Source organism: Amyelois transitella, chromosome 14, assembly GCF_032362555.1.
Source record: "Amyelois transitella isolate CPQ chromosome 14, ilAmyTran1.1, whole genome shotgun sequence".
NCBI classification, from domain to species: domain Eukaryota; kingdom Metazoa; phylum Arthropoda; class Insecta; order Lepidoptera; family Pyralidae; genus Amyelois; species Amyelois transitella.
Genome location: NC_083517.1, coordinates 9,960,344 through 9,987,561, shown reverse-complemented (window position 1 = coordinate 9,987,561; position 27,218 = coordinate 9,960,344). Strand labels below are relative to the sequence as shown.

At 36.9% G+C, this 27,218-nt stretch overlaps 1 protein-coding gene across 7 annotated transcripts in view; it reads right to left on the bottom strand.

Annotated features, from left to right (window-relative positions):
* Window positions 1-27,218, bottom strand: part of LOC106132288 (muscle-specific protein 300 kDa) — a 164,827-nt gene that overhangs the window by 26,091 nt on the left and 111,518 nt on the right. For 5 of the 7 annotated variants that reach the window (XM_060947706.1, XM_060947704.1, XM_060947707.1 and 2 more), the window contains 11 exons: window positions 26,010-26,802; window positions 25,766-25,924; window positions 25,474-25,686; window positions 25,104-25,379; window positions 15,632-24,394; window positions 14,093-14,203; window positions 11,221-11,403; window positions 2,574-11,126; window positions 2,191-2,391; window positions 1,668-1,846; window positions 1,422-1,548 (listed from right to left, as the gene is read on the bottom strand). In XM_060947706.1, coding sequence (XP_060803689.1) covers window positions 1,422-1,548; window positions 1,668-1,846; window positions 2,191-2,391; window positions 2,574-11,126; window positions 11,221-11,403; window positions 14,093-14,203; window positions 15,632-24,394; window positions 25,104-25,379; window positions 25,474-25,686; window positions 25,766-25,924; window positions 26,010-26,802 — 19,558 coding nt within the window. The remainder of the gene's footprint in view (window positions 1-1,421; window positions 1,549-1,667; window positions 1,847-2,190; window positions 2,392-2,573; window positions 11,127-11,220; window positions 11,404-14,092; window positions 14,204-15,631; window positions 24,395-25,103; window positions 25,380-25,473; window positions 25,687-25,765; window positions 25,925-26,009; window positions 26,803-27,218) is intronic. The other 2 variants (XM_060947705.1, XM_060947710.1) reach the window with 2 other exon arrangements.

Sequence of the window (27,218 nt, the reverse complement as noted above, 5' to 3'; positions counted from 1 at the left end):
AAATTGAGGACTTCATAAGAAAAAAAAATATTTAAGCAATGATTGAAAAAAACTGTCGCTGTCCCGTTTAACGTCATAATAAAAAGTGAAACAGTGATATACTAATATTTCTTGTACATATATATATATATATATATATATATATACAACTTACATATAATCACGTCTACATCCCTTGCGGGGCATACAGAGCCAACAGTCTTATAAAGACTGAGGCCACGTTCAGCTTTTTGGCTTTAAGACAGGTTGCTAGCCCATCGCCTAAAAAAGAATCCCAAGTTTGTAAGCCTATCCCTTAGTGGGTTTTTACGACATCCATGGGAAAGAGATGGAGTGGTCCTATTATTTTTGTATTGGTGCCGGAAACCACACGGCATATATAAAAAAAGAATAATATATATTATTATATTTATAGTTTAATAATTAAGGATAGTTGCTAGAATGTCAGTTACGTTTTCCTGTAGGATCGTCATATTTTATTTTTAGGCATGTATCGAAGAAACAGCATCAGTTCGCCATGTTGAACTCAATGTTCCAACGGAATGACGTAACAATTATTTGTATTCGATTATAAAAACTAGTTAGCATAAACGATTGTTACATACTGTGTAATTTCATTAAATTAATTTATATTAACAGGTTTACCTACGCATTTTAAAAAGCCTAGTTATAATTTATTTCACTTTCAATTAGTTACGGTTGTAAAATGCATTAAAAAACAGATACACAGATATTTGACATGACTATTTGACATACCTACTTTTAAAATTTAATATAGGTTATTTAGTCAAATTCCTTTTTTTCGGTAACTATATTAATATTTTAAGAATAATATACAATATCACTTTTTAGGTATTATGTCGAAAAAGAAAATTTTAAAATGAATTTTTTTACTCGTCTCTGCTAGTTTTCGGTTACACCCGACGCCATTATATAAAAATAATTATTCATGTAGGTTAATTATAAATGACCTTCTCTAACTTAAAAACATCAGCATTTGAATGCCTCCAAACTTAAATTTTTAAACGTTAGAATTAAAAACAACAAAGACGAGAATTCTATTTTTAAATTTATGCATCCTTTTTAATTTAACTTTATCTTTTACTCAAGTATCTGCCTCTTTGAAATACGCTATTAGCGTCCTCACATAAATTTTATGCAATCGTTCACATGCCCTTACCTACATAGTCTTTGTCTTCTCAAAAATACAATTACCGAGACAATTAGAATTATACACGTTAACTTCTTATTGTGTGCTGATGTTGGTGTCACTGAATGTTTTGTCATCGATGAAACCTTGAATAAAAAGATGGACACTGCTCTGCGTGTTTAATTATATCTAATAATAGGGAAGAAGTAAATACTACCAACAAACTTCACTTCTTTCAAAATAAACAGAGATCCATCAAATAGTCACTGACCTGGGCAGTAGCCGGTGCATCATCAGGTCGGAGGGAGTGCAGTCGGCCTTCTAAGAACTCAGCGAAGGTCCTCACGGCAGCAGCCGCGTCCCGGTACCTCTTCCACAGTTCTACTGCCTTGTGGTATCTGGAGCAAAGAGTATACTTGAATTGTTTTACGAAAGAGAAATTAATAATAATTATTCCTTTCTAGGCATAACATTTAAGAAGATTGTCAGGATCGAAGTTTATGGGCTCAAAACTCACTTGTCACACAGTTGTGTAAGATTGCTGCAAGTGTGCTCATAGGCCGCTGCGGCGTCGTCCAACTCCCTCCGCAGCTGAGCGGCGACTGACGGTTCCGTGGACGCCTCCAATGGGGCAGCTGCGTTCTTCAGTTCCCCCACCAGTTCCCCGCTTCGTCGGGAGAGGGATTCGCTAAGTGTCTGTAGGTTAGAAGATTAATTTGAATAATAAATATATACGGGACAAATTACACTGATTGAGTTAGCCTCGAAGTAAGTTCGAGACTTGTATTACGAGATACTAACTCAACGGTACTATATTATATATAATAAATACTTATATAGATAAACATCCAAGACCCGGGCCAATCAGAGAAAGTTCTTTTCTCATCATGCCCTGGCCGGGATTCGAACCCATGACTTCCGGTGGCACAGACAGGCGTACTACCGCTGCGCCACAGAGGCCGTCTAAAGAAACAATAAAGACGCTTAATTCTCAATTCAAAATCATAAATTACTTGACAATACATGTTTTTTTTACTAACCTCAAGTTTTTCGGTGGCCTTCAGCAGTCGATCGTAATCCACTTGCCCTTGGACTGTCAGGAGTTCGACCATGTAGTCGGCCTCCCTCACAGCGCCTTGCACCAATTCCAACTGCCGCTCGAATCTCCTCCACAGTTGGACCTTGGCACGTAGACGCGCGCTGAGCTCATTGCACGCCGCTTCTAACTGCGAGTGGGTCTCCTGTGGATGAAAATACTAGGTCAGACCATAGATTCTCAAGGCTTTTCAGATTCAAAGCAGGGAATGCCGGAAACCGAACAAAGATGGGGGGAAAATATGATGAAAGCGAAAGGGAATACTCAAGAGTGAAATAGAGAGATTGAGATCACAAATACTGCATTCGATAAGTAAACAAAAGTTACCTGAAGAGCTGATATATCTTTCTCGACGCCAGTAGGTGACACGCAAACACGTAAACATGTTGGCAAGGTATGCAAAGCTTGCCTTAGCGCCAAAATATCCCTCCATTGTGAGGCCAGATCTTCTAACAATCTCTCGCAATTCTCTGATGCTCTCTCGACAACATCGCTACCAAGGCGCTCTGCTGATTCACACTCTTCCAACGTAAGTCGAGCGCGGCGCTGACTTTTCTGGCAACGAATTATACCAGATTGTACTTGCACAATTTTCTCTTTCAGTAGTAAACTCCTTTCAAGTTCTTCAGATATCTGATCATCTAGGATTCCAGATTGTGTGAGTAGAGCACCTAAACGTTCGGATTCTGCTGTAGGTAGCAAACTGAGCCTGCCAAGCTCATTTTGTATTCTATCCATACGGCTCGTCATAACTTGAAGTCTTTCTATGTACAGATTCAATTCGTCTTCGCTCTTAATAACTCCTTTGAGGCCATCTAGTGACGCACGCAGTTCTCTTATCTCTTCTTCTAAAATGTTCAGTTTCTCTCCTGATGTTACATCACGATCGGAAATATTCTGAATGGCTGTATTATGAATCACATCAATCTTGCCAGCTAGGTCACGCCATTTATCTTCAATTTTAGAGAAAAATTGTCTTTGCACCATTTCGTCTGATATAGGAAGAATTTCAAGAGCTTTTTCAAACTGTACACCAGATTCAGTTTTTAGATTATTATGTACTTCGTGCTGAGCTTTCAACTCCCAGAACCGGCGAAGATGTCCTGAAGTTGTTATATTTTCCGGAGTGATGATTTCCAATTCTCGGTTGGCTAACCTAATCCACCCTTCGATTCTATCTATAAGGTGATCATACATTATCCAGTTTTCTTTGAATGCGGTAAGCCTAGTCAATTTAGAATCTACATCTTCTTGCAGTTTCAATAGAGTATCTAAAGCAATGGAGCATTCGGTTTCCAGACCAGAACAAATTATAAGGTTTTGTAGGCTCTCTGTTATCGACAAGAGACGTAACATTTTAGCATAGTGATGCGACACATCAAGACTAAGTGATTGATACAAATTGATGTATTGTTCATGATCCATTGAAGTCACATTTGTAAGATCAGGCACTCTTTGCTGAGCTACAATTAACCATTGCTTTTCAGCTTTCATGCCTTGTTCTAGAGTAGTCCATTTCGAAGCTGCTAGAGTCATCTGTTGAGCTCTGCTCGCTGCCCTATCAATGATCAAAGTAGCTCTATCGTGCAAAGAATTATGTAACGAAGAATATTTAGATTTAGTTTCACTATCTAAATTATCTTCTAGAGACTCAAGAATAGCTCTGCAATGGCTAAGATTTACAAAGAACTTTCTGTGTTTTTGAATTTCTTCATGCAAATGATCTAAGTTAGAAACAATAATTTTACCATCAAGTAAGGCCTCAGCTACGTCTGAAATTTGACCAAAGTCTTGTAAAGTTTGTTCGTATTCCTCAACTAATGATGTAAGTTGTAAAATTCTATCTCTTTCAGTGTTAATAACATTTTCAATGTGTTTAATATCATCATCGCTAGTAAAAAGTTCTGAAGGACATTCCAGCTTAGAATTATTTTCAGCAAAGACTTTGTATTTTCTAAAAAGTTTCTTTGCAATATCACAATTGTCACTATTATTTATTTCAATCTTATCGAGTTTATCAAGTTTATGTTGTGATGAAATATCCGACAGTATCACATCATCAAGTTTGGATTTAACTTGATTAACACTTTGTTTCAATTTTTCTGTTTCGTCCAAAAATTTACGCCACTCATATTCATTTTCTTGAACTTTAGTCGGCCCTTGTTTGCTAAGTGTGCCAACTGCATTGACTTGTTGTGTCAATGTTTCTATAAGCGTAACAATTTCTTCATTTATTTCCGTTACTTCTATAATTTCTTTTAGGTTCCGTATGTAACTCTGAATCGATTTAAGGCGTTCAATTTCTTCAATTTCTTTAATGCCACTAGCTGTGTCACGAAGGATCTTATATTGTATTTCCTCCAGCCAAATAGATATTGTTTCTATAACTACAACAACACTTTTTTCTACCCTAGATGGATCGTTCTTTTCAGCAGCATCTTTGACATCATTCAATTCCTTATTGACAATTAAATCATATGATTTTTCTACTCCTGGTTCATATAATACCAGTGCCATTGAGTTGTCTACAGTTTTGGATGGTTCATTCACTGATTGCGTACGTTTCACAATAGTATCCAGTAGCTTTGCTTTTTCAGTTTTCTTTGGAATATATTTGCTTGGAGAAGGCGATTTAGATTTTGACCTTTGAACCACATCGGAATATGTAAGTTTGGGCACATTATTTTCATATTTTCTTGGCGCTACCGGGCTAATCATATGAGATATTCCTTCATCAATTGATGACGGATCTTTGTTAGACCAATCATCACTAGTCGGTGTTTCAGACATTGAAAGTTCTGTCGTTAAAGGATCTGATAAGCTTTCTGGGGAATGAACGGGAGCCGAATCGGGTTTCTTTTTGTGCTTTTTCTTCTTTTGTTTCTGTTTTTCACCTATAATTGATTGAGGCCTTTCCTGTTTACTTCTTTCATTAGCAAGGAAGTCATCAGTTGTTTGAGGAATTGAAATTTGAGCTCTTAGGTGTACTTCATAGGGTTCATCTGTAGATGTTGATATCGAGTTCTCCGAATACCCTCTTGGAGATGTTTGTTGTGTGGTATCAACGGTTACTTTATCCATTTCGAGCTGAGGAATTGGTATCTGAGGTGCTGATGGTATAGAATCATACCTTGGTGATGTTTGTTGTATATTATCTACAGTAATAGTTTCAGTCTTAATGGGATCCATCTCCGGTGACCTTGGTTTTTCTTCCCTTGGTGACGTCTGTTGAGTATTATCAACCGTTATGATTTCGGTTTTAATAAGCTCTAAATCTGGGGATATTGCTTTTGCTACAACTTCTCTTGGTGAAGTTTGTTGGGTTGTATCGATAGTAGTAATGTCAGCCTTAGTTGGCTCAGTTACCTTCGGTGCTTCTTCTATGTCGCCTCTAGGAGAAGTTTGTTGGGAACTGTCAATAGTAGTAATCTCCGTTTTCATTGGTTCATCAATAGATGCTAATTGTGATTCTTTTGTTTCTTCAAACTCTACTCTTGGAGATGTTTGTTGTGTAGAGTCAGTTACTTCTGGTGCCTGAGTAACTAATTTTAATGACTCTTCGGGTGATTCAGGTGGCGAAGTTTGCTGAGCACTTTCCGTGGTAGTTACTTCTATCGTACCTTTAATCTTTGGTTCGTCAATATCTGCAGATTCAAATTCATCAGATTGAGTGAAACTAGTCGTAACAGGAACTTCAGGCGTTTGCATGCCCATTTCAGATAACTCTTTTTCTTTGACAGGTGACATAGATGTTTCTTGATCAATAATCTCCCTTTGTACAGTCTGAATATCTGTGTCACTTGTTTCTATCACAATTTCAGTACTCTTTTCATCCTTCTGAATTACCGGGAAAGGCGAAGTTTGTATTTCTCTACACTCAGTTTCAATCGGAGGTTCTTCAACTTCTTCGACTATTTTTGGTTCCTCAATAGGAGACGACGTCTGAGAGAATTTTTCTTCAGGCGCAGCTATATCATACGCTATAACTTGAGTAGTAGCTTCTAGTTGTATAACTTCAGGCGTCTCTGTTCTACTTGTTTGTATTTCAGAATCGGACATTGGCACTTTTTCAATAACCGTGACATCCTCCATTGTTTGAGTATGAGCTTCTTGATCTTCTACTGGTGTAGTTTGAACTAATGATTCTTTCAAAGGCGTAGGAGATGTTTGTTGTACAATGTCAACTGTTTCGGGTTTTGGAATGTCTTCATCTTTTTCCTGTTGAAGTGAAACTTCAGGTGATGTTTGAACTGAATATTCTTGAGTGGCTATCTGTTCTACTACAGGAACTGGGTAAGTTATTGTTGTAGTTACTTCCTTTTTAAGTGTTTCTGGACTACTTTGTATACATTCTTCAATTATTTTAACAGTAGTGCTATCTGACACTTCACTCATGGTGTGGTATGACTCCTCCCTTGGTGATGTCTCTATGATTTCGCTGCCAAGTTTTGGACTGCCAGATTTTATCTGTTGCTCTTTATCAATATCTTGCTCCGATTTTTCAGTCAGTGCTTTCTTCTGTTTTCTTTTTTTATCTTTTGATTTCTTTTCTATGATTGGCTCAGCAAGTTCTGTTGGTGTCGTCATAGATGTTTCATCGGAGTCGGTTGTACTGAGTTTAGGATAAGTGGTATCTTCACTTACACTATGTTGCTTACGCTTCTTATGCTTTTTCTTTTTATCAGGAGTAGTAATCGGACCCAGTGAAACATCTTCTGGCTCATAACCAATTTCTTCAGGGATTGTTTCGGACTCAATTACTGGAGATTCTAGTTCTGTTTTATGTTCAGTCGACTCAAGGATTTCTTGAGTTGGTTTGGGTGATTCAATAGGTGGCGAGGTTGGTAATTCTATGTAATGACTGAGAGATGTACTTTCACTTTCACTCACACTCTTTTCTGTGTCAATTTCAGTAATTACTGAGTCACTGTCTCCTGATCCACGTTTGTTTTTCTTTCTCTTTTTACTTCGTTTACGTTCTTTTATGGACTCTTCAGGGGCTTCTTCAGTTAACAACGGTTCTTCTTTTTTTACAAGATCGGCAGTAGAAGCCGGAACATGCTGTTCAGTAATTTTAACATCAAGTGGAAGATTCACATTTATATCTTTCTTTACGATTGTAGGTTCTGATTCGAATCCTTCAACTTTTATGTCAAACTGTACTTTTGGTTTAGTTTCTTTTACCTCACGAGTTTTGGTAATAGACATGGATATATCAATTGTTTGTGAAGGTTTTTCTATCACTGATGTTATTTCCTGGCTGTCCTCATATTTATCATCTTTAGGTTTAGGTTTTTCAGAATAACCACGTAAATGTGTATCTTGTCTTTCAGCTTCTAATAGCGTGTTAATATCATATTTTGTATCAACTTTAATATTAACAGACTTTGTTATATCTGAGATATCCGTAGTAGACATGATATTTTTGTCCACAGAGGTATGAGGTTCGAGAACATCGCCAATATTTCCTGTGGATGATGTAGTTTGCGATTCAAATTGTTGTATGTAGGACACTTCTGAAGTTTCAGGTAAAGTTTGTATATCACTTTCAGTTAGAGTTGTACCGACTCTTATAGGTTCAACTTCTACTGAACTATATTCAGGTGCCTCTTCTGCTTTTATTTGTTGTTGAGTTGAACAAATTTCATGAGAAGTATCTGGTTCAGTTTTTGGCTTAGGTGAAGTTTCAGCAGTTAATTCTTGTGGTTCTACTTGATATTCATGTGGCTCTTCCATAACACGAATACTTGCTTCTAAAATTGATTCTACTGTACTCAGATTATCATCATCAGATTTTGCTTTTTCTACTGTAGATGATGCTTTTGTTTTAGGTACTTCTACTGTTTCTTGGATTAATTGAGAGTGTATGTTTTCTTTTTCTAAAAGTTCTTTTGTTAATTGCATGACATCGATGTTAGGACTTGTGACTGTGAAAGTAAAATCTTCTGGAGACTCTTGTGGTTCAACTTTTGAATCCTTAACACTTTGACTAGATATCACTGAACCAGAAGTTATTTTGTCTTCTGGAGTCATTGGAGTATTTTTTGCTTTTTCTATAATAGCTGAAACAGTCTCTGTTTCTGGAGAAAGAATGTCAGTTGCTATTGTTGATGTAATAGTTTGTGGAATATCTTCTTGTGTTAATGTACCTGTGACAGTAAAAGGCACAGTGGTTTCTATAACTGATGATGGAGTAGCTATAACTCTGACTTCTGTTTTTTCTTCAGTTGGTGCAATATTTATTTTTGATGATGAATTTAAGTTAGTGGAATGATCAATTTCACTACTAAGTAATGTCTTGGTCACATCTACAATTGATGTTTCTTTCTTCACTGTACTATCATAATCAGGTGCTACAGTTGTAGTAACAACTTCATCATAAGACTTACTAAGTGCTGCAACAGTTGTTGGAACCGAAGATGATTGTAGCACTTCTGTATCTATTTCTTTCTGTGGTTCTGCTTGACACTCAGATTCTATTACTTTTTTATCAGTGACCAACGAAACTTTGCTTGTTTTTGTAGTATTTTTGTCATCATATGTGTGACCTTCTGATTTATTAATATTGATGCCAATTTCTGCGGTAACTGTAGATTCTGGAACGTATTCATCATCGGGCTCTTCTATTACTTGTTCAGTAACGTGTTCTTTTCCATCAATTATTTGCACTTGTCTTATTACCTTGATACGCTTTGTTTTGATGCCTTGTGTTTGTAAATTATGTGTAACTTGCGGTTCTTCTTCAATTATTTCCACGTCATCAGGTTCTTCAATGATTTCTTCCGTAACATGTTCTTTACCATCGATTATTTGAATATGTTTAATGATACGTTTCTTCGTTCTGGTTATTTTTCTAGTGATTTTTTGAACAACAGTAGCTATGTTAGAGGATGATTCGACAGTTGAGTATTGTGCTCCCCCTGTTATTATCACAGTTTGACCATCGCCAGGTTCTTGAATTCTGTAACTTTGGGGATCTGTTGTAGTTTTAGTTTCAAAAATGTTTGCGCTTTTTTCATTGGGATTATATTCTTGATCTCTCACGGTCATGGTAACAAGTTCAGGTTGCGAGCTATATCGAGATTCTTTTTCCATAAATTCTTTTAGCGCACTTTGCAGTTCTTTTGATTCAGTAAGAGTTGACTCATCAAAAGGTTTGTTAGGAGATGTTTGATCATCTTTGTGGTGAGATTTCTTATCCTTCTCACTTGACTTGCTTTCTTGTGTTTTATTATCTTCAGGAGAATCAGGCGGAAGAGCTGGAGGTTGATCATTGTTATCGTCTCCTTTTGAGTCATCGAGTTCCTCAAATTGTACTCCACTTTGATCTTTTACGTTGATGGAAACTCTAGGCATCTGTTCTTCATAAACTTCTACATTATCTGGTTCTTCAATAACCTCTTCTGTAACGTGTTCTTTACCATCGATTATAACAACTCGACGAATTATACGCCGCCTTGTTTTAACTATTCTCTTTGTTACTTGTTGAACAACAGCTGTAACGCTAGACGATGTTTGAATTTGAGGTTGAACGTCGCTTTCGGTAAGTTGTAAGATATCTTCCGGTTTCATTCCACGTTCCATTCTTATTACCATATCTGGTTTGGAAGTGAATTCTTGGACAGTCATTTCACGTCCTGGTAGCCCAGATATAACTTGACCACCGTAGGTCTGGTATTGAATGTGTCGAACGCCACCATCATCTAACGTAGTGGATGTATGTCCTTGGTCTTCATGAAGCGTAATCTGAGAAAACGATTTGTCCTGTGGTATATTGTCACCTGAAAGTATATGAGACGTATGCTGTTGTGTTTGGACAGTTTGTTGCCTAGTTACTAATGTTTTCCTGACTTTTCTTACTATAATTCTCTTTGTTCCATCGGCATCTACAACAACTTCCGTTGTTGTTTCATCAGGTTCAGTCATTACTGTCTCAAATGAATGTGGAAGACTGTGTATTATATTAAGTTGGGAATCTTTAAAGGCGTTATTGTCCTTATAATTTGCATCAACTAGTAAAGATTGCTCATTGACCTTTTGGTCTCTGATTACAGGCCTGCTTGCAATCTCTATAGTTTCGTGTCCGTCAGATATTGTTTGTCTTACTTGTATGCTTTCAAACAATTCTTTTTCTTCTGAATGTGGTTCACTTGTTTGAACCTCAATTTCTTGTGGTTGTGCACAAGTTGTTGATACGTCATGTGTTGTTTTTACATCTGGTTGACATATTACTGATTTATCTGATACAGATGGTGCATCAGACATAAGGCTCTTTCCAGTTTGCGTATCTATCGTATTTGTTGGTTTCACTTCTTGAATTTCAACGTCTTTTACGTTTACCTTATCTTCTACAGGTTTCGTTTCTTGCACTGTTGGAGCTTTATCAGACACAGTTTCTTGTAGTTTGACTTCTTCCTTTACAACAATATTTCTTGGTGTAACTACTTCTTCTGGCATTGATGTAGAGTCGATTGTTCTATCTGTCTGTGAGATATCTTCTTCAATCAGCTCCTGTTCAGGTAACGATTGCATATGCAATAACACCTGACGCAATCTTTCTATTTCAATAATGACTAGACTCTTTGTTTCCGCTAATGACCTCTGCATTGCGGCCAACTTCTCTCTTAGAGACTGACTAGATTCATCTTGATTTATCACAGTTATTGATTTCAATATAGTTTCATATTCCTCATATTCTCTAATATATCTTTCGTAAATATCTATATACCTTGTTATATCGTCTTCATTAAGCACATCAGCTTGTTTGCTAGATTCTTTTAATTCTCCGTTTATATTCTCAAGCCATTTATCAAGTTTGCTGATATTTTCTTTATGTTCTTCAATTTCTTTAGCTTGCCGTGCCACCTCTACTTTGGCGTCCTGAAAATTAAAAATGTTTGTTTTATAAAAATCAATCGAAAGGATAACTTTAAAATTAAAGATTTTATAACTATATTATTAAGGTTCAAATTACCTTTCTTACCTGGATGATGTCTAGACCCTGGCGTGCCTGTGTAAGTAATTTAGAGATCCTTGCTTTCATTATGATCAGATCTTTCAACAAAGCCTGTATTTCCTGCTCTTGACGGTACTCCATTATTTTCGTCTCCAACAATTCGGTCGCTTCTTCACACTTGACTAGCACCGTGATACCCTCCTGAAAATTGTAATTGTTACTTGAAAACACAGTAAGAAAATTATTGGGTGTGGTTAGACAAGGAATGAAGAATTTGTGAATATTTTCAAAACCTTCGTGTTTACATACATACATACATATGGTCACGTCTACATCCCTTGCTTGGAGGTAGACAGAGCCAACAGTCTTAAAAAGACTGATAGGCCACGTTCAGCTTTATGGCTTAATGATAGAATTGAGTTTCAAATAGTGACAGGTTGCTAACCCATCGCTTAAAAAAAGAACCCCAAGTTTGTGAGCTTATATCTTAGTCGCCTTTTACAATCTCCATGGAAGAGAGAAGGATTGGTCCTATTCTTTTTCTTCGTATTTGCATAAAAAGATGTATATCAACATAGTTTCCTTGAGTTAGTATCTAATAGTTACATTATGCTATTCACGAACTTAAATAGGGTTATCTCGATCTTTGGAATTTTTACATTACCTAATTAATTTAAATATTGGCAATCAAAAACTCCTACCGTTATGTGGTAAAAATATAAAATAAGGAAAATTTTAAAAATAATTGGGTATGAAACAATTCAATAATAATTACAGTAATAATTTAACAATATACCTAACACCTCACCAGTAAATGCTTACAATGTTGTTAATTATAAATGCCAATTGCGTCATGTTCACTAATAAAATTAATGACTATGAATCAATATTAGTTATAAGTCCGCAACTTCTTCTGCATTAAGCAAAGTTCGTAAAAACGTTTTTGTTTTTTTTTAATAATTTTGCAATAACTTTTTATTCGGCTTTTAAATGGAATATTAACCTTTCACTACATGAATCTCATTTCTATCTTTAAGCTGTACGGCTGAACGTGGCTTTTCAGACTTTAAAAGACCGTTAGCCCTGCCGACTCCGTAAATGATAAAGATTTGATTATATGTATGTACTAATCATAGTTAGTCCATCAGTTGTACATTTTACGTGCATACATCTCATATATACATATAATAAAACAGTAAAAATATTGTGTCTGGACATATAGTATTTTTGACTGAAATGGATAGAGGGACACTTAGAATGAATTATAGTAAGCAAAAATTTTTTTTCTAAGTTTTATGTGTCTGTATGATCTATGATCACGCTTATCTCCGAAAGTAGTAAACCGATTTCGTTTAAACTTTCACCAATTGCTTTGTTTTAATTCAGAAAAACATTTAAAGTTTGTTTCATTAAAATCGGTTCACTAAAAAAAAGGAATCGTTGTTTGAATAAACTCAAGGCATGAGTTTACGTAAATTCGAATTTATGCGAATTTACGCGGACGAAAACGCGGGCAACACAGCTAGTTTTAAATAAATAAATAAATAACAGGCCTGGTTTACTTGGCGAGCGTCTGATAGGATTAATTTATGACTACGCTATTCGTGGAAGTCTGAACATTTGTAGCGTCCTATTTTCTGTTTATATTTGACGGTTGATCTCATAAACATTGTTAAAACGATCGTTTTCATAGCAGCCATTATACGATTTGAAGGTTAAATTTTATAACTTCATAAAAAACTCATTACTTAAAACGAGGATCATTAAATTAATTGACAAAATTACCGGTAAATTTATGAAAGAAAAAGTTTTAGTTGAATATATAATGTTTATTGATATATTAATTTTTCTCTGACGCTTAAACTAATTATGAAAAAGGATTAAATCGCTAAGGATTTGTCAAAGTGGAAAAAGAAATGATGGAAATAGGACCCCAGGGTCCCAAAGCATAGTGATGGATAGTGTTACCGGGAACATACATACAAACATATATCCCTTGCGGAGTAGACAGAGCCAACAGTCTTGAAATGACCGCGAGGCCACGTTGAGATTTATGGCTTTGATAGAATTGAGATTCAAATAGTGACAGGTTGCTAGCCCATCGCCTAAAAAAGAATCTCAAGTTTGTAAGCCTATCCCTTAGTCGCCTTTTACGACATCCATGGGAAAGAGATAGAGTGGTCCTATTCTTTTTTGTATTGATTCCGTGAACCACACGGCACATGCTCAATAAGTATGCTAAAAAGCATGAGTACACTAAAAAAAACATCACTTAACAATGTAAAAACAAGCATTCAGTATGAAATGCATACCTACCAACTTTAATACAGAAATAGAACAAGTCCTCGTTCGATAGTAATCCTTACAGTTAACAATAAACGTCACTAACACTTCGCGTTCGTTCGTTCTCACAATTCGAATTCCAACCCATCGGATTCGTGTGCTAATGTCCTACTGAGAGATGCCAAACAGAACCACTATGTGGTATTATTAACTCGTATGTCGTAACGCCTATATAACCTGGTGACATCATGAATGGACAAAACACTGCAGGCATGAGAAAATCCATTGCCAATGCCGAAGCGAAATTTATTAGTGACACTCCGACAGTTGGTTACGATAAAATTCATACTGTTGTCGATGATGCAACATTTATAATTAGAATCGGTGTGAATTCTAGTTTTGTTTACATAGAGGCTCATCCCTATTTACGACCGATTTGGCTTGAGAAAGATTTAGAAAAGTAACCGGGAAATGAAGATGCTGTTTCGAAACCCAACGCGTCTATGAATAGGACTGATTTTGGAAAGTGCATGTTCAATTTTAAACAGTTATTTGTCAGAGCTGGGCGTGTTGTATTTAAAGATGGCATATTTACAGTGAAACTTACCCTAAGACCGTCTTCCATGGCTTGAAGACTCTCGTCAGGCAGATCCGAGAGGCGAGTTTGTACATTTCTCACTTCTTCAAGGAGGCTCTCAATATCGTTAGATAACTCATCCTGAGAACACACACTTTGATTAACAAATCTATTTATTGTTATTAAATTACCAACATGGAATTGAATTACACTTTAATGAAGTTTTTTAGACTTTTATAATAAAGTTACTACAAATAAAAGCCCACAGTGATGTTTGTATTTTAAGAACATTGACTTTGTCTACTCCGAAAGGAATAGTTATAAATTGGATGTAAAAATAAACATCAAAAAAGTAAAAACAATTCCATGTTCTAAAAAAAAGGGTCCATGTATGCATTCCATATGCATGGACGGTTAGCTCCACAAAAAAAAACAACAAAAATCCTAGTTAAATCGATTTGGCATGACATGCTAACAGCTAGGAATATTGGGGCTTCATTCTTAACAAATTTGATAAACATAAATTTCAAGTCTCATTCAATAATATCTTCTATGTATAAACACTATTTCATTCAGATTCAAATAAATTCAACATAGTATATATTACTTTTAGAATACAATCAACAACAATTGGTCTTCATTTGAATGAAGATGTGTGAAAAATGTCATTTTTATAAATCTTTTCACGTTGTTAGTTTAGATGCAGTTAATAGCGTGTTTGAAAGCTTGTGATCTTCACATCGATAAGCGCGTCATTAAAATATTATTGTACTATGTTGAATTACTGGATTACTAACTTGAGAACAAAGAATACAATTATAACGACAAAAGAAACTCATTGAAACAACATATCGATAACAACAAAACCAGGCCAGGCAGAGCATCATCTGTGAACATCATTGATATATCTATAAATTTTGACATTCTGCCAATAATGGGTTCTACAGAATCGAGGCACTATCTACAACATTAAATTGAATATCTGACAAGACTGACCTGAGTTAAAATATTTTAAATGAATAAACTCCGAACCGAACTTTCCATTAACAATGGGACTTCCATATTAAGCTCAAAATAAGACATCTAGAATAATAAAAGCTTTGTAATTTGTCGATCGTCTAGTAGTGGTCATTTTTGACAACATCTTCACATTAAAGGGTATCTCTTTGAAAAACCAAAACTGATAATAATTAAATAAAACAAGTTTGAAAAGAGTATTTTTTTTATTAGTTAACACTTCAGACCATTATAGTAAATCTTTTATATTAAAGTTGTAGGTATTCCTAAATATAATGAGACATCTATTGATCTGACTAGACAAGACTAGAATTAAACACACTATGAATAAAATTAGTTGCCACTACATCAAATGCGTAAAAACTACTGCATAATACAGTGCAGTGCCTGCCAAATATGGCACTACAAGACGAACGGCAGAGTTGGCGTTGCTTCACAACACTTAACTACACAAAGTCTTGTAATCAGTGAAATTAAAAATTTTGTTATAATATCATGCCAAACATAAATTATAAAGTGTAAAATTTTACAATACGACTGGGGGTCAGTCACCTTAGCTGTCCTCTGGGGCCTTCCGCCTTCCGCTGGGTCCTGTGGAGGTTGGGATGGGGCTACTGGTTCTAGGGGTGAGGTGGTTAGTATATCCTCTCGAATGTCGCCTAACCGTGGAGTATCTTCGCTCAACACAGTCAAAGAGTCGGTAGGTGTTTCTATACTTAGGAACGAGCTTTTATCTTTCCAACTACATATTCCGCCAGGTAAATCCATGGAAATGTAATTAGAATCAAATGGAGAACCACATGAGTGGTCGGGCTCCTCGGTTTCGGATGAATGGCCTGAACTACCGCTCGGATCTTTATCTTTGTCATTGCCGTCTTCAAATTCAGTATCAGTTTTAGATGAAGGTACAAATTTTGGTTTATTTGCCATAAGTAGGAAATAACGACATTCCGCGTCATGATATAAATGTTTGTCAGGCCAATAGGGTTCATCGATTTTTATATTTTCCTCTACACTTAAAATTTTATTTTGTATTAATGCGGGATTAATCTCAGATTGTTTTGGTACTTCTGACTTTTGTTCGTAAAGTAAACGTTCAGCGTCATCAGATAAGAATTTTTGGGTCCAAAAGTTTTCAGGTTTTAGGTTTGAAGAGATGTTGTTAGTAGAGGAATCAATATTAATTGTGAGCGTAGGTTCATTGGACTTCATTACTATTGTTTGTGGTTGGCTGTCAGTATTAGATACAAGTGGGGGATTTACGGCTAATGTATCTGTTTTTGTAAGTGATGCGTTTATGTGTTCTATCACACCTTTGATTTCATTGGTTTCTATGAATTTGTTATCACCTAAATTTTTGCCTTCCACTAATTCAGTATCTTCTGGAATTAAATCATGTAATTCAGGTTCAGGTGATGCAAGAATTGGTGAAATAATTTCATAAATTTCATCATTTTGGTATTCAATAGATGTTTGGTTATCAATTAATTCTCTCGGACTATCGTCACTTATTAAGGAAGTATCGTTTTCAGGAAGAAGAAGTTCTTCTATTTCTCTTTGTAAATCCGCCATCTTGTCTTCAAGTGACTGTTCATCACTGATTTTCCCCTTCTCATAATTTTCTGGCTCTAAAATGTTATCAATATTTCTGGTCTCTTCTTCAGTAGTCCTTGCGGTGAATAATTTTTCGCTGTCAATATTTTTAGGGTCCATTTCTATTTCTTCTAGTTCTTGTTTATTTTCTTGGCCGCTACAAACTGTTTGTTGTTCAGTACTTTCTGGGGTTTCGATTTCTACTGTTATAACTTCGGTTAAATCGTCCAAATCATTGGGATCAACTTTCCAGAATTGAGCTTCAGAAAAAAGTCTATCTTTGATAGGTGTTTGTTGAGATTCTGGAGTTGAAATGGGGCTTTCAATTTTTTGCGTTTGATTTTGAGTACTGTCCGTGGTTAAAATATGTTTTTCAAGTAAAAGTGAAGTCGTTTGTTCCCCCTTAGATGCTGATGATAAGGTGATTTGAACTGGCGAAATTCCTTCCATAATAATGGATGGGGATTCTCCAGAAACAGAAAGTGCATTTATTGCAATTGTCGATGCCTTATCGTTGTTAACAGGAACAGAGCTTCCGGATGGATAGGCACCTAAAGCATCAGTTTTTTTATTCTCTTTTTCAGTAAGTTCAGGAGCCGTCTCTTTAAAACTGTCAACACCAAGTTTTTCAATAGTCTTTACCTCATCCAAGTGATGACTTTCCGATTTTTGATTTTTCTTCTTCTTTTTGTTCTTTTTATTTGATTCAATAGATTCTGCTTGTAATACTATCTGAGGCTCTAATTCTTCTGCTATATTTGTATTTGCATGTTCAATATCTTGTAAATTTTGATTAGCAGGTTCACTGGTTTCGTTGTCTGATTCCTTTGCATTCATTTTAGAGGACTTCTTCTTTTTGCTCTTTTTAGACGACTTTTCTGGAATATGCGTACTATCTGGTATCTCTTTTTCAATTGATTGAGCCGTACTTTGTTTTTTAGGAACTTCTTTTCTCTTTACTTCTATGTCTTCACTCGATTGCATTCCTTGATTTTGTTCACTGACGTCAAGATTCAAATTACATAGAGCGTCAAACTTGTTTTCGGATTTTTCACAAACTTCATGTTTTTGAGACAAATTTGATTTAGATCTAGATCGCTTATCTCTCGAACGAGATCTCGATCTCCTATGTCTTTCAACAGTAATGAATCCTTCGGAATCAACTTCCATTACTAACTTAGATGATTCCTCGGTTTCATCAACTAAAATAACTGGTGTTTGTATTGTGTGAAGAGTTGGTACATTTTGTTTTGATTCTTTTTTCGGGGCTATTCGTTCAGGCGATGATCGGTTTGATGCAACTATTTTGGCCCAAGACCCGATTACACTTAAATTTTCAAGTGGAATTTCTCTTGATTCTTCTATTTGCTCTTGTTTTAAAATTGGCTCCGGCGTTTCTTCTTTTATATTTAGTGTTTCCCATTCTCTCGTTTCAGTGGATGTTAATGTTAAACCATCCGCGACAACTTCAGCATACGATTTACCATCTTCTGAGGCTTTTGCCCATACATTATCTGGTTCAGCTAACTTAGGAATTTCGCCTACTTTAGCGGCTTCTGTAGTCACTGATTTAGTTTCCTTTTTGTTAGCTTTCTTTTTCTTATTACGTTTGGGTTTAATTTCATTATCTTCTAAAATAAGATCTGGCTCATTAGTTAAAGTTGTTTCAGTTGTATCTTTAATTGACTCCTGCACTTCTGTATCGCCCTTAGTTTCGTAAACTGTTGTAGATAGTATTGTATTCCTAATGCCTTGATTATGCGGATCATATTCTTCATCAGAATGTTTGATTTCTGTAAGAAGCCCTGTTTGAAGGGGCTGATCACCCTCTTCTTGTTTGTTTTTAGAGACAGTATTCTGTACGTTTTGATACATATAGGAAGGTGTGAACTCTGGTGCATCAGCCGATAAATTGGAAAAGAGTATAGTGTTGGAATACGATGGTTTGAATTCGGGAATGGAATCAATTTCAGGAAGTAGTTCATGCAGGCTATGTATAGGGGATTTTTCGGCACGAGGGACAGTATCAGTTAATGGGACGTCTTTTTGCTCCAAAACTACACTATCAGTAACATCTGTAGAAATTTTCAGACATTCTACACTTGATTCCCTAACATAGTCTTCAGGCGTATCGCTTGACGGAGATTTTAATTGTGAAGGAAGTACATCAGTTAAAGAGGATTCCGCCGAGATAGTAAAAGGCTGTGAGGATAAGTCACTATCATTTTCATCTAATGCTGATATTGTAGGTGCATTCGTAATATTATCTATATTTGTTTCTTCTCTGGATTTACCGTCACTCGTTTTTGCAGAAGGAGACACAACTTCTGTCATTGTAATGATTTCCGGAATATCCTCCATTTTACAGGTTTCTTCATGTAAGTTTTGTTCGGGCACAATTATGTCTTTTGCATTACCAAAAACAACAGGTACCAGTGATTCTTTGATATCATCAATTTCAAACGAAACATCGATTTCCTGATCATCTTTGTTAAAGATAGCTGAGGTAGGAATGATATTTTCCGTAATAACGATGCCTTTTTCCTCCAAGTTGGCTTCAACAAACACATATTCTTCATCAGAAACTTCTTCTACTTCCTTTTTACAAATATTATCAGTTTTTACTACTTCTTGTACACCTGACGATATTTCAACATTAAGAAAATCAAGTGTTTTTTCAATTATGTTATCTTTAATATTATTTTCACCTGATTCAGTTATGAAAGATATTTGTTCATTTTTGTCAACTTCGACTTTTCCATGTAATGTATTCATTTCAGCTAATACATTTTCACTATCACGTATTTCATGATAATTATAACTCTGACCTTCCAGTACTTGAATTTCTTTAATAGGTAGTTCAAAGTTATTTTCAGTGGCAACGACTTTCGTAGTTTCATTGCACACGGGTTGTTTAGCATTATCAATATTGGTTTCAGTACTGAACACCTTACTGTTTTCTGTAAATAATTCAACGCGATTAAAGGGGAGTGATCTTGCATATAGCTTTTCCGCATCCATAATTTCGTGATAACTATATTTTGGAACTTCATAATTAAATTCGTAATTTTGTGCACTTTGTTCTTGACTTGTTGATTGTGATGAATATTTGTCCGTGGTGAGTTGTTCGTCTTCATTATTTGAAGAAATATGAGGACGTGATTGAGATGAATTTTCTAAACTATTATTTTCATTTATTTGTTGAACTGGTTCTTGAATAGCTTCAATTGATTTTATTTCAGCTAATAATGTTTCAGCATCTTTAATTTCATGATAACTGTTAGTTGGTCTTTCAACAATACTAACACCGTGTTCGCTTTCTTTTACAATTTTGAGTAAGCTTTCCGATTTTGCTTCAAACAAATTTTCAGTAGACTGTTGTGCCGTTGCTAATAATTGTTCTGCATCAGTGATTTCATGATAGCTATGTCTAGGTGCTACTTCATATATGAGATCTTTTTCTTCTTTCCGTTCTGTTATCTTCTCTTTAGGTGATTCATTGTGTTCTGTTTGTTGGTGTAGGACGGAAATTTTTTCGGCATCAGACAGTTCAAAATAATTTTGTCGCGGTACTTCTTGCAACAAGTTTTCTATTGAATTTAAAGTTTGTTTTCCGAATGAAGTAATAGTTATGTTATCGATAGTATCATTTTTCATAATTGAGCTGTCTAATTTTGAATTTATAGTTTCAGTAGTTGAAAGTGGCTTGAAATCGCTCTGTTCCTGACCATCCTCCTTTAATTTTATTTTTTCATTTTCATTTGTCTCATTTTCTGTGTGTGTTTCGGATGTAATACTACTCGTTCTATGTGCTAAAATTTTTTCAGCATCCTTTAAATCTTGATAATTTGTTCTTGGAGATTCTTCATTTTCAGGTGTAAATAATCTACCTTCTTTGAAGTCCTCTTTATCAATTTGTTCAAAATCTTCAAACTTATTTTGTGGTAAATTTTTATTTATAGATGAGCTTACAAGATCTGTACTTATTTCATAGTCTTTTATTTGTATTACATATTGATAATACATTTCATCTATACGATTCATATCTAAATCAATTGAATAAGTTTTTAACTCTTCTTTCAATTCTTGATATGGAATATTTTGATGTGGGGACCTAATTTCTGAAGGCCTACTACGATTTTGAACCGATCCAAATATTGCCTGTTCGAGTATTTCACCGAATTCGTTTTCACAAATATTTTCTTTAGTATCGTTAGAAATTTGAGATGAGAGTTTTTCCTTTGAGTTGGACTTTTTGTCGCTTAATATAATTTTTTCGTCACTTGGTTCCTGTGTATCCTGTGTTTTAGGACTTTCATGTGAAACTTTGTCGGTTGCAATGTCTGCACTGATTGTAGGTGGTAAACTTGTCATTGTTTCTTTATTGATGGTCCTAAGTGAAAAATCACCGACCTCATATTTATTTTCAGTGTCAATACTAGACATCGGCTTTTGTGAAGTTTCATAGACCTCATCGATTGAGTCATGTCTCAATACTTCATCCTCAGATATAAATGTAATTTTATCCTTTATCGATTCTAGTGCAGAAGTATCTGCTATATAATCTATATTTTTAATACTAGTGGAAGACTTTTCATCAGTGATTTTGTTATCGCATGTTTCGTCAACAATATTATCGTCCGGGTATTGAGCATCTTCTAAAGAATTGCTCTTGCTTGTAAAAACTTTGACCGTTCTTATTGGTGGCAATTTCTTTTCTTCGTGAGTGATTAAGTATATTGTACGAGTTTCTAGATCTTTTTCTATTGGTTCATGAGTAACTTGTTCAACAATATTGATTGAACTTTCTTTGATATCCTCCGGTGAAAAGAACTTATCGTTATTATTCTGTTCGTTGGACGGACTTGAAATAGAAGACGCGATTTCTTCTAATGATTTTACATCTTCTACGGCATATTTGTCTTTTGACTTCACAGTAAACAATTCGGACTGCTCCGATAATTCATCCTGAGCATCATCAGGTTTAGGCAATATTTGCGCTCTTTGAGTAGCTTTTATTTCATCTTGTTGCTTTTCTGTTAATTCTTGATTCAAAAAACTCTTTCTTTCTTCTAAAATAGTAACTTCACTAGCTTGTTTAACCGCAGTATTAATGTCAACTTCATATCCATGATAAGAAATGGGTTCCAAAGTTGGCAACGTAACATTTTCTTCTTCAGCAATAAGATCATTCCAATCTACTTTTTTGATAATTTCTTTTGTAGGTGTAATATTTTCTATAGTTTCAGAATAAATTTCTTGCTTAACATTTGCTGATTTATTATTATCTACAGAGATTGCTTGTTTTAAGTCAGCTTCATAGTTTTGATCAACTTCAGGTTGTCTCAATTCTTTGAATGAAATTTCTGTTTCATCGTCTAAATGTTTTTGTTTCTTAGATTTAGATTTCTTTTTAATAGATTTATTTTTATGCGATGATTCTTCATCTACAGCTAATTTTTCGATATTTATCTTTTCTTTCTTGGTTTGTACAAAATTGTCGTCATGATGTTCTGCTTGCGACTTACTATGTTGAGGTTGTGACTCTTCAACTTGTTCAATAATATTAGGGGTTTCCGTTTTTATTGGTTCGATAATTTTTGTTACCTCTGTTGGTGGCGTTTGTATAGTTTCGACAGCAATATTATCATCTGAAAATCTTTCTTGTTTTTTATTCTTTTTCTTTTTCTTATTTTTAGGAATAGTTTCAGATAGATTTTGTATTACAGTAGCATCAGTAACGGGTAACTCTTCCCTTCTTTCAAGGGCAAATGCTTTAGATGAAAAGGAACTCTCAGTAACAGGAATAACTGATTCATCGTTAACAAACACAGGAGATATTTGCTGATCTTTTGGAAGTTGTTCTTTATCAGTAACTTTTTTACAGACTAGTTCTTCCTGCGGTATGTATGATTGTTGACTTGTAGCAATATCGGGTCCTTCTAAAACCACGACATTTTCAATACTACTTGGAGCTAAAATTTTTTCATCATTTAATATTGTGGTTTCCAGTACTGTTTCATTACTAGAATGTAAAGTTATTTCAGAATTCTCCACTTTATCTTGAAGTTCTTTATAGCCTTTCTTTTTCTTGTGTTTTGATTGAGTATCAATCGTAGTAAGCTTTAAATCTTGTGAACTTTCTGATGTTATGAAATCTTTCACAATATTTTCCAAAGTGTCCTGAGAATATATGGTGTCAGATTTAATATTTGATTCTGTCGCTATTTCTGAAGGATCAACTTCTGCATTTTGATGAGACATTGTTATGACATTTCTTTTAATACTGTCTTTATTTTTATCAGTATCTTTTGATTTCTTTTTCTTTTGTTTCTCAGATTCTTCTATTTCTTTTAAAGCTTGCTGAATTTCATCTTCTGCTGGCTTTGGTTTTTTTGATTTTTGTTTTTTCTTAGATTTTCTTTGCATGGTATCTTCAAATGCACTGACCGATTGATCTAGTTCTACAAATTCGGGAAGAGTTTCTACTACTGTGGCACTATGTTGGATTTTTTTATGACTTTCTTTAGTCGTTTTGCTATCAGTATCTTTTACTGCAGATGTGATAGTAACTGTATGAGATGTTTCTGCTGGTGTTGATATTTCAGTTATATCCCCAAAATCTTGAACTTCAATTACTTTCTTAGAAGGTTTTTTCTTTTTTACAACCTGCACGTCATGTGCTTTAGTTGCTCGTTTTTCAGGCGCACGTCGTTGTTTTGGCATATCTCTTGATCGACTTCGTTGTGGTCTCTCAGTTTTTGTTCGCGTTGCCTCTATGCGCGCTGACTTGGGTTCTTTTTGTACGGGTGGCAATTTTTCTGCTTCAACCACGATTTCTTTCACTAGCTCTACTTGTGCTGTCTGTGGTTTTGGCAAGGATATTACACTTTGTGCTTTTGGTTGCTTACGCAAACCCAGAGCCAATATTTCAGCATAAGATAAATCTGGTGAGCGGTTTGTTGCACCGGGACTAGATGCCCTCACTTCTCTTTCAGGAGGAAGCAAATTACTCAATGATTTGGATACAATCTCTTCGGTAGGTATAACATAATTTTCTGTTGGTTTCGTAACTACTTCTTGATAGTCCTTTAAAATGTTGGTGTCATAAGTTTGTACTTGCTGAGTTGACACGTTAGTGTAGGAAGCATGTTCCAAATTAATGAATTCGTCCTTTAACGGCTCACTTTCACTGAAGTTTTCACACACACGGGATTCACTATACCCTTCACTACCATATGCCGAAATATCTGTAAGGTCGCATTGCACACACTGTTGCACATTCACATTCAGATTTTCACGATATTTGTTTTCATCTGTGATGGATGTATTAGTTTCCTTTTGTTCGTATTGATAATGCTCTCTTTGCGTACTGGGTTGTCTATGAGTACTTGGATGTCTAGATCCAATTGAGCTCGATCTTGAGCCATAGCCTTTGACTATCTCAGCGTAAGTAGTTCCTCCTAGCACCCAGGCGGGACTCTTTGCTCTGGATGGTTTGTCGGGTACGGTAAGGGTAGCCAACTGCGCGGGCTGCCTCCTACGGTCGCGACGCTCGGGCGAGCGCGCGCGCCTGTTGGCTCGCGCGTGGTCAGCCGTGGACACGAGCATGGTCAGAGTGGCCACGGAGTCGTCGGCCTCGGCCGGCGTCGACGGCATCACGAAGTAGGGGTCCAGCGCGTGGATAGACCGAGTCAGCTCTTCGATACGCCGGTTGACCTCCTGATACGCAAGTACGGACATAGATAATTTACTACAGTGTTACTAGCGAACGTTTAAATTCACGTGTTGGCGATGAAGCTGAGGTATATGAAAAGAAAAGACGGTGGCTGCGATGTGTCGAGTATGTTTAATAATTAAATATTTAAAAATTTATAAAGTAGGAATAGATGACTAAAGAGTTGACTTAAAGCTAAATAACGATTGGTCGCCGGACTAGGTGTCCCTGAGAGGGTCTGCGTCCGGACTACCGCGTTGTACTAGAAGTTTGATTCGTTCGTTCCGCGCCTGAATCTTGCTTTGGAGCGATTTTACTCTTTCTCGACATTCCTAATAGAGGATATCAGTTGACGAGTTAGTAGTGGTGAGGGTGAGGGTGGAAATAACAAAAAGAAAAAAATAAATATAAATGAATGCGTAGCCAGTGGAAAATGTACAGGTGGCCTACAGCCGTCTCTCAGAGTCGGTGTGTGTCGTGCCAAGCCATGCCCACCACCTGACCCGTAGGTGACCCTACACCGTGATATAGGCATCCAACTGAGAGCCTCCCGTAATCATAATAAACAAAACTAGAATATTCGCTAGCCACCTACTCAAATGGTGTTGATGCGTGTGACTAGTGACACCTTCGACTCGTCAAAGAAGAACGACCGAACCAAGGAATATTCTTCTTTGACGTAGTCTGTATTGCTGTTGAAAAAACAATTCCTACCTGTTGTTGTCTCTGCGCCCTGTCGGGGTCGCAAGGGCTGTAGTTGGGCTGGGCAGCGTGGCGCAACTGTTGCTCTACTTCAAGCAGTTGTGCTCGAAGCCGTGCCACATCAGCACAGTAGGCCTCGACCTGAGCCAGCGCGGCTGCCAGTTGTTGGACCTGGCCACTGGTCTGAGTGCCGAGTGCGTCAAGTGACGCCGTGAGATCTCGTGCAGCGGCTTCCACGCCCTCTGGTCCTTTGGACTGCGCCGCCACGCCGTCCGGACCAAAGTGTACCTGTCAACAGGAATAATGGTTAGCACCTATACACGGTATAAGGTTACCTTCACCCATATCAGAAGCACCGAAACCCTGTAACAAAAAAACTTACGTTTAATTTCTCAACTGCATATGAAATTTTAGTTTTCTGAGTGGAAATATCGTTAATAAGTTTTTCTCTGAAAGCGAGGCGATCTCTGAGGGGCTTCTTCGCGTTTTGTGGCGTCTCCAGAGTTCTTGCTGTTGCCTCTAGCCAGTGTCCGACGTCCTTTAATTTCTTTTCACATCTCTCCCATTCTTCTGCTAATTCTATTAATAATCCATTCTGAAAAGTAACAAAAAAATTGTTTTAACGACATCTAAAAATTATAAAAAAAATAGTAAAATTTGATGTTTATGCTCACGATCTTTGCTAATTTCTTTTCGACATCAACTGTGGCATTCTCAGCCGCTTCAAGCCTTGAAGGCAGGTCCCCAGGACTAGTGACGCGTTCTATCGTCTCAATTTCTTTGGCCATATCTGCGAGATTCTTCGCTTGCTGCTTGCAACTCTTGAGCGCGTTCTAAAATACCAGAAACAAAAATTAACATCACATTCTAAAATTAGCACCAATATTGAAATGTAAATATTGACTCTGCACACTGTACCCCATATTCAGTCTGTTTCTGCTGCGCCTCCTGCAAGTCGGCCAATGGGAGTGGCCGCGCGAGGAATGCACGTTGTGTTTCCACCCAAAGTAGAACTTTCTCCAATAATGCGAGGAACCTAGCTACAGCGTCGCAGGCATCTTCAACAGCTGCCTGTCGGGCTTCCAATTCACTATAAACAGCGGCAAATTGCTCAGAAAGGGCGGTCACTGTGGACTGAACCAGTTGTCTTTCTCCAGCATCGCGGCTGCCCTCGACAATGGCGCGAGCGTTGCGCGTGAGACGTTCCACTCGATCTGCAATATTTGGTACTTCAGATCTAGTGGCCACGAGGCGTTCTCTATAAGGTTCCGGCGGAAGAGTACGATCTCTGGCCGTCAGCTCGGCAGCTCTTATCCACGCTTGGACATCTTCAACGTCTGTCGCGTACTCAGAGCGGGCTGTTCGCGCACGTTTCCATTCCCTTTCCTTTTCTTCCATTGCTGCTGCTAATGCTTCCGATGATAATTCTAACGCAGAGAGCTCCTGTGCCACGTCCGCTGGAGCGGACCCGCCGTATCTTTTTCTGCTCTCTTCAGTGAAATTCTTTGTTCTCTCAACTAAATCCGAAACTTCTTTGGCCAGAGCGCGCACGCCTTCGGTTTCGTCCTCGCCAAATACGTAGAAAGTCTTGACTTTAGCGATGCAAACTTCTATCAGTTGCCGGAGCTCGTCAATTTTCTCCGACACCCGGTCGAATTCGGACACCACTGTTTCGATCTCCGCGAGCCTCGCCGCTATGGTCTGTCGCAATCTGCAAAAGAAATGCAACTTTAGAATGTACGACTCGCATCGTGTTGTGGGAGCGTATGGCGTTCGGTAGCGCACGAGTCGGGTGGAGCTGCCAAATGTTACCGAAATAGTTTATCGGCGCGGCGTGACGCGGCGCCCGTGACGCCGCAAGGTCGCGGGCCGCTTGTTGTGGTACCACCCCAGTACCCCCGACCACTCAGGTACCTTTTCGTTCGTGCTCGTTCGCTCGCGGCGATCCGCTCGCGGCGCCCGCCCGTCGCTCAATGAACCGTTCTAGATAGATTCGGCGACGCATCTAATTTTAAATTCCACGTTCTAATGTTTGCACGGTGACATCAGACCCGAGTTTTTTCGGTGCATTCGCCGGCGAGTGTTTACGTTTTGCACACACAACGTTTATCCTATGTAGGGTGACGT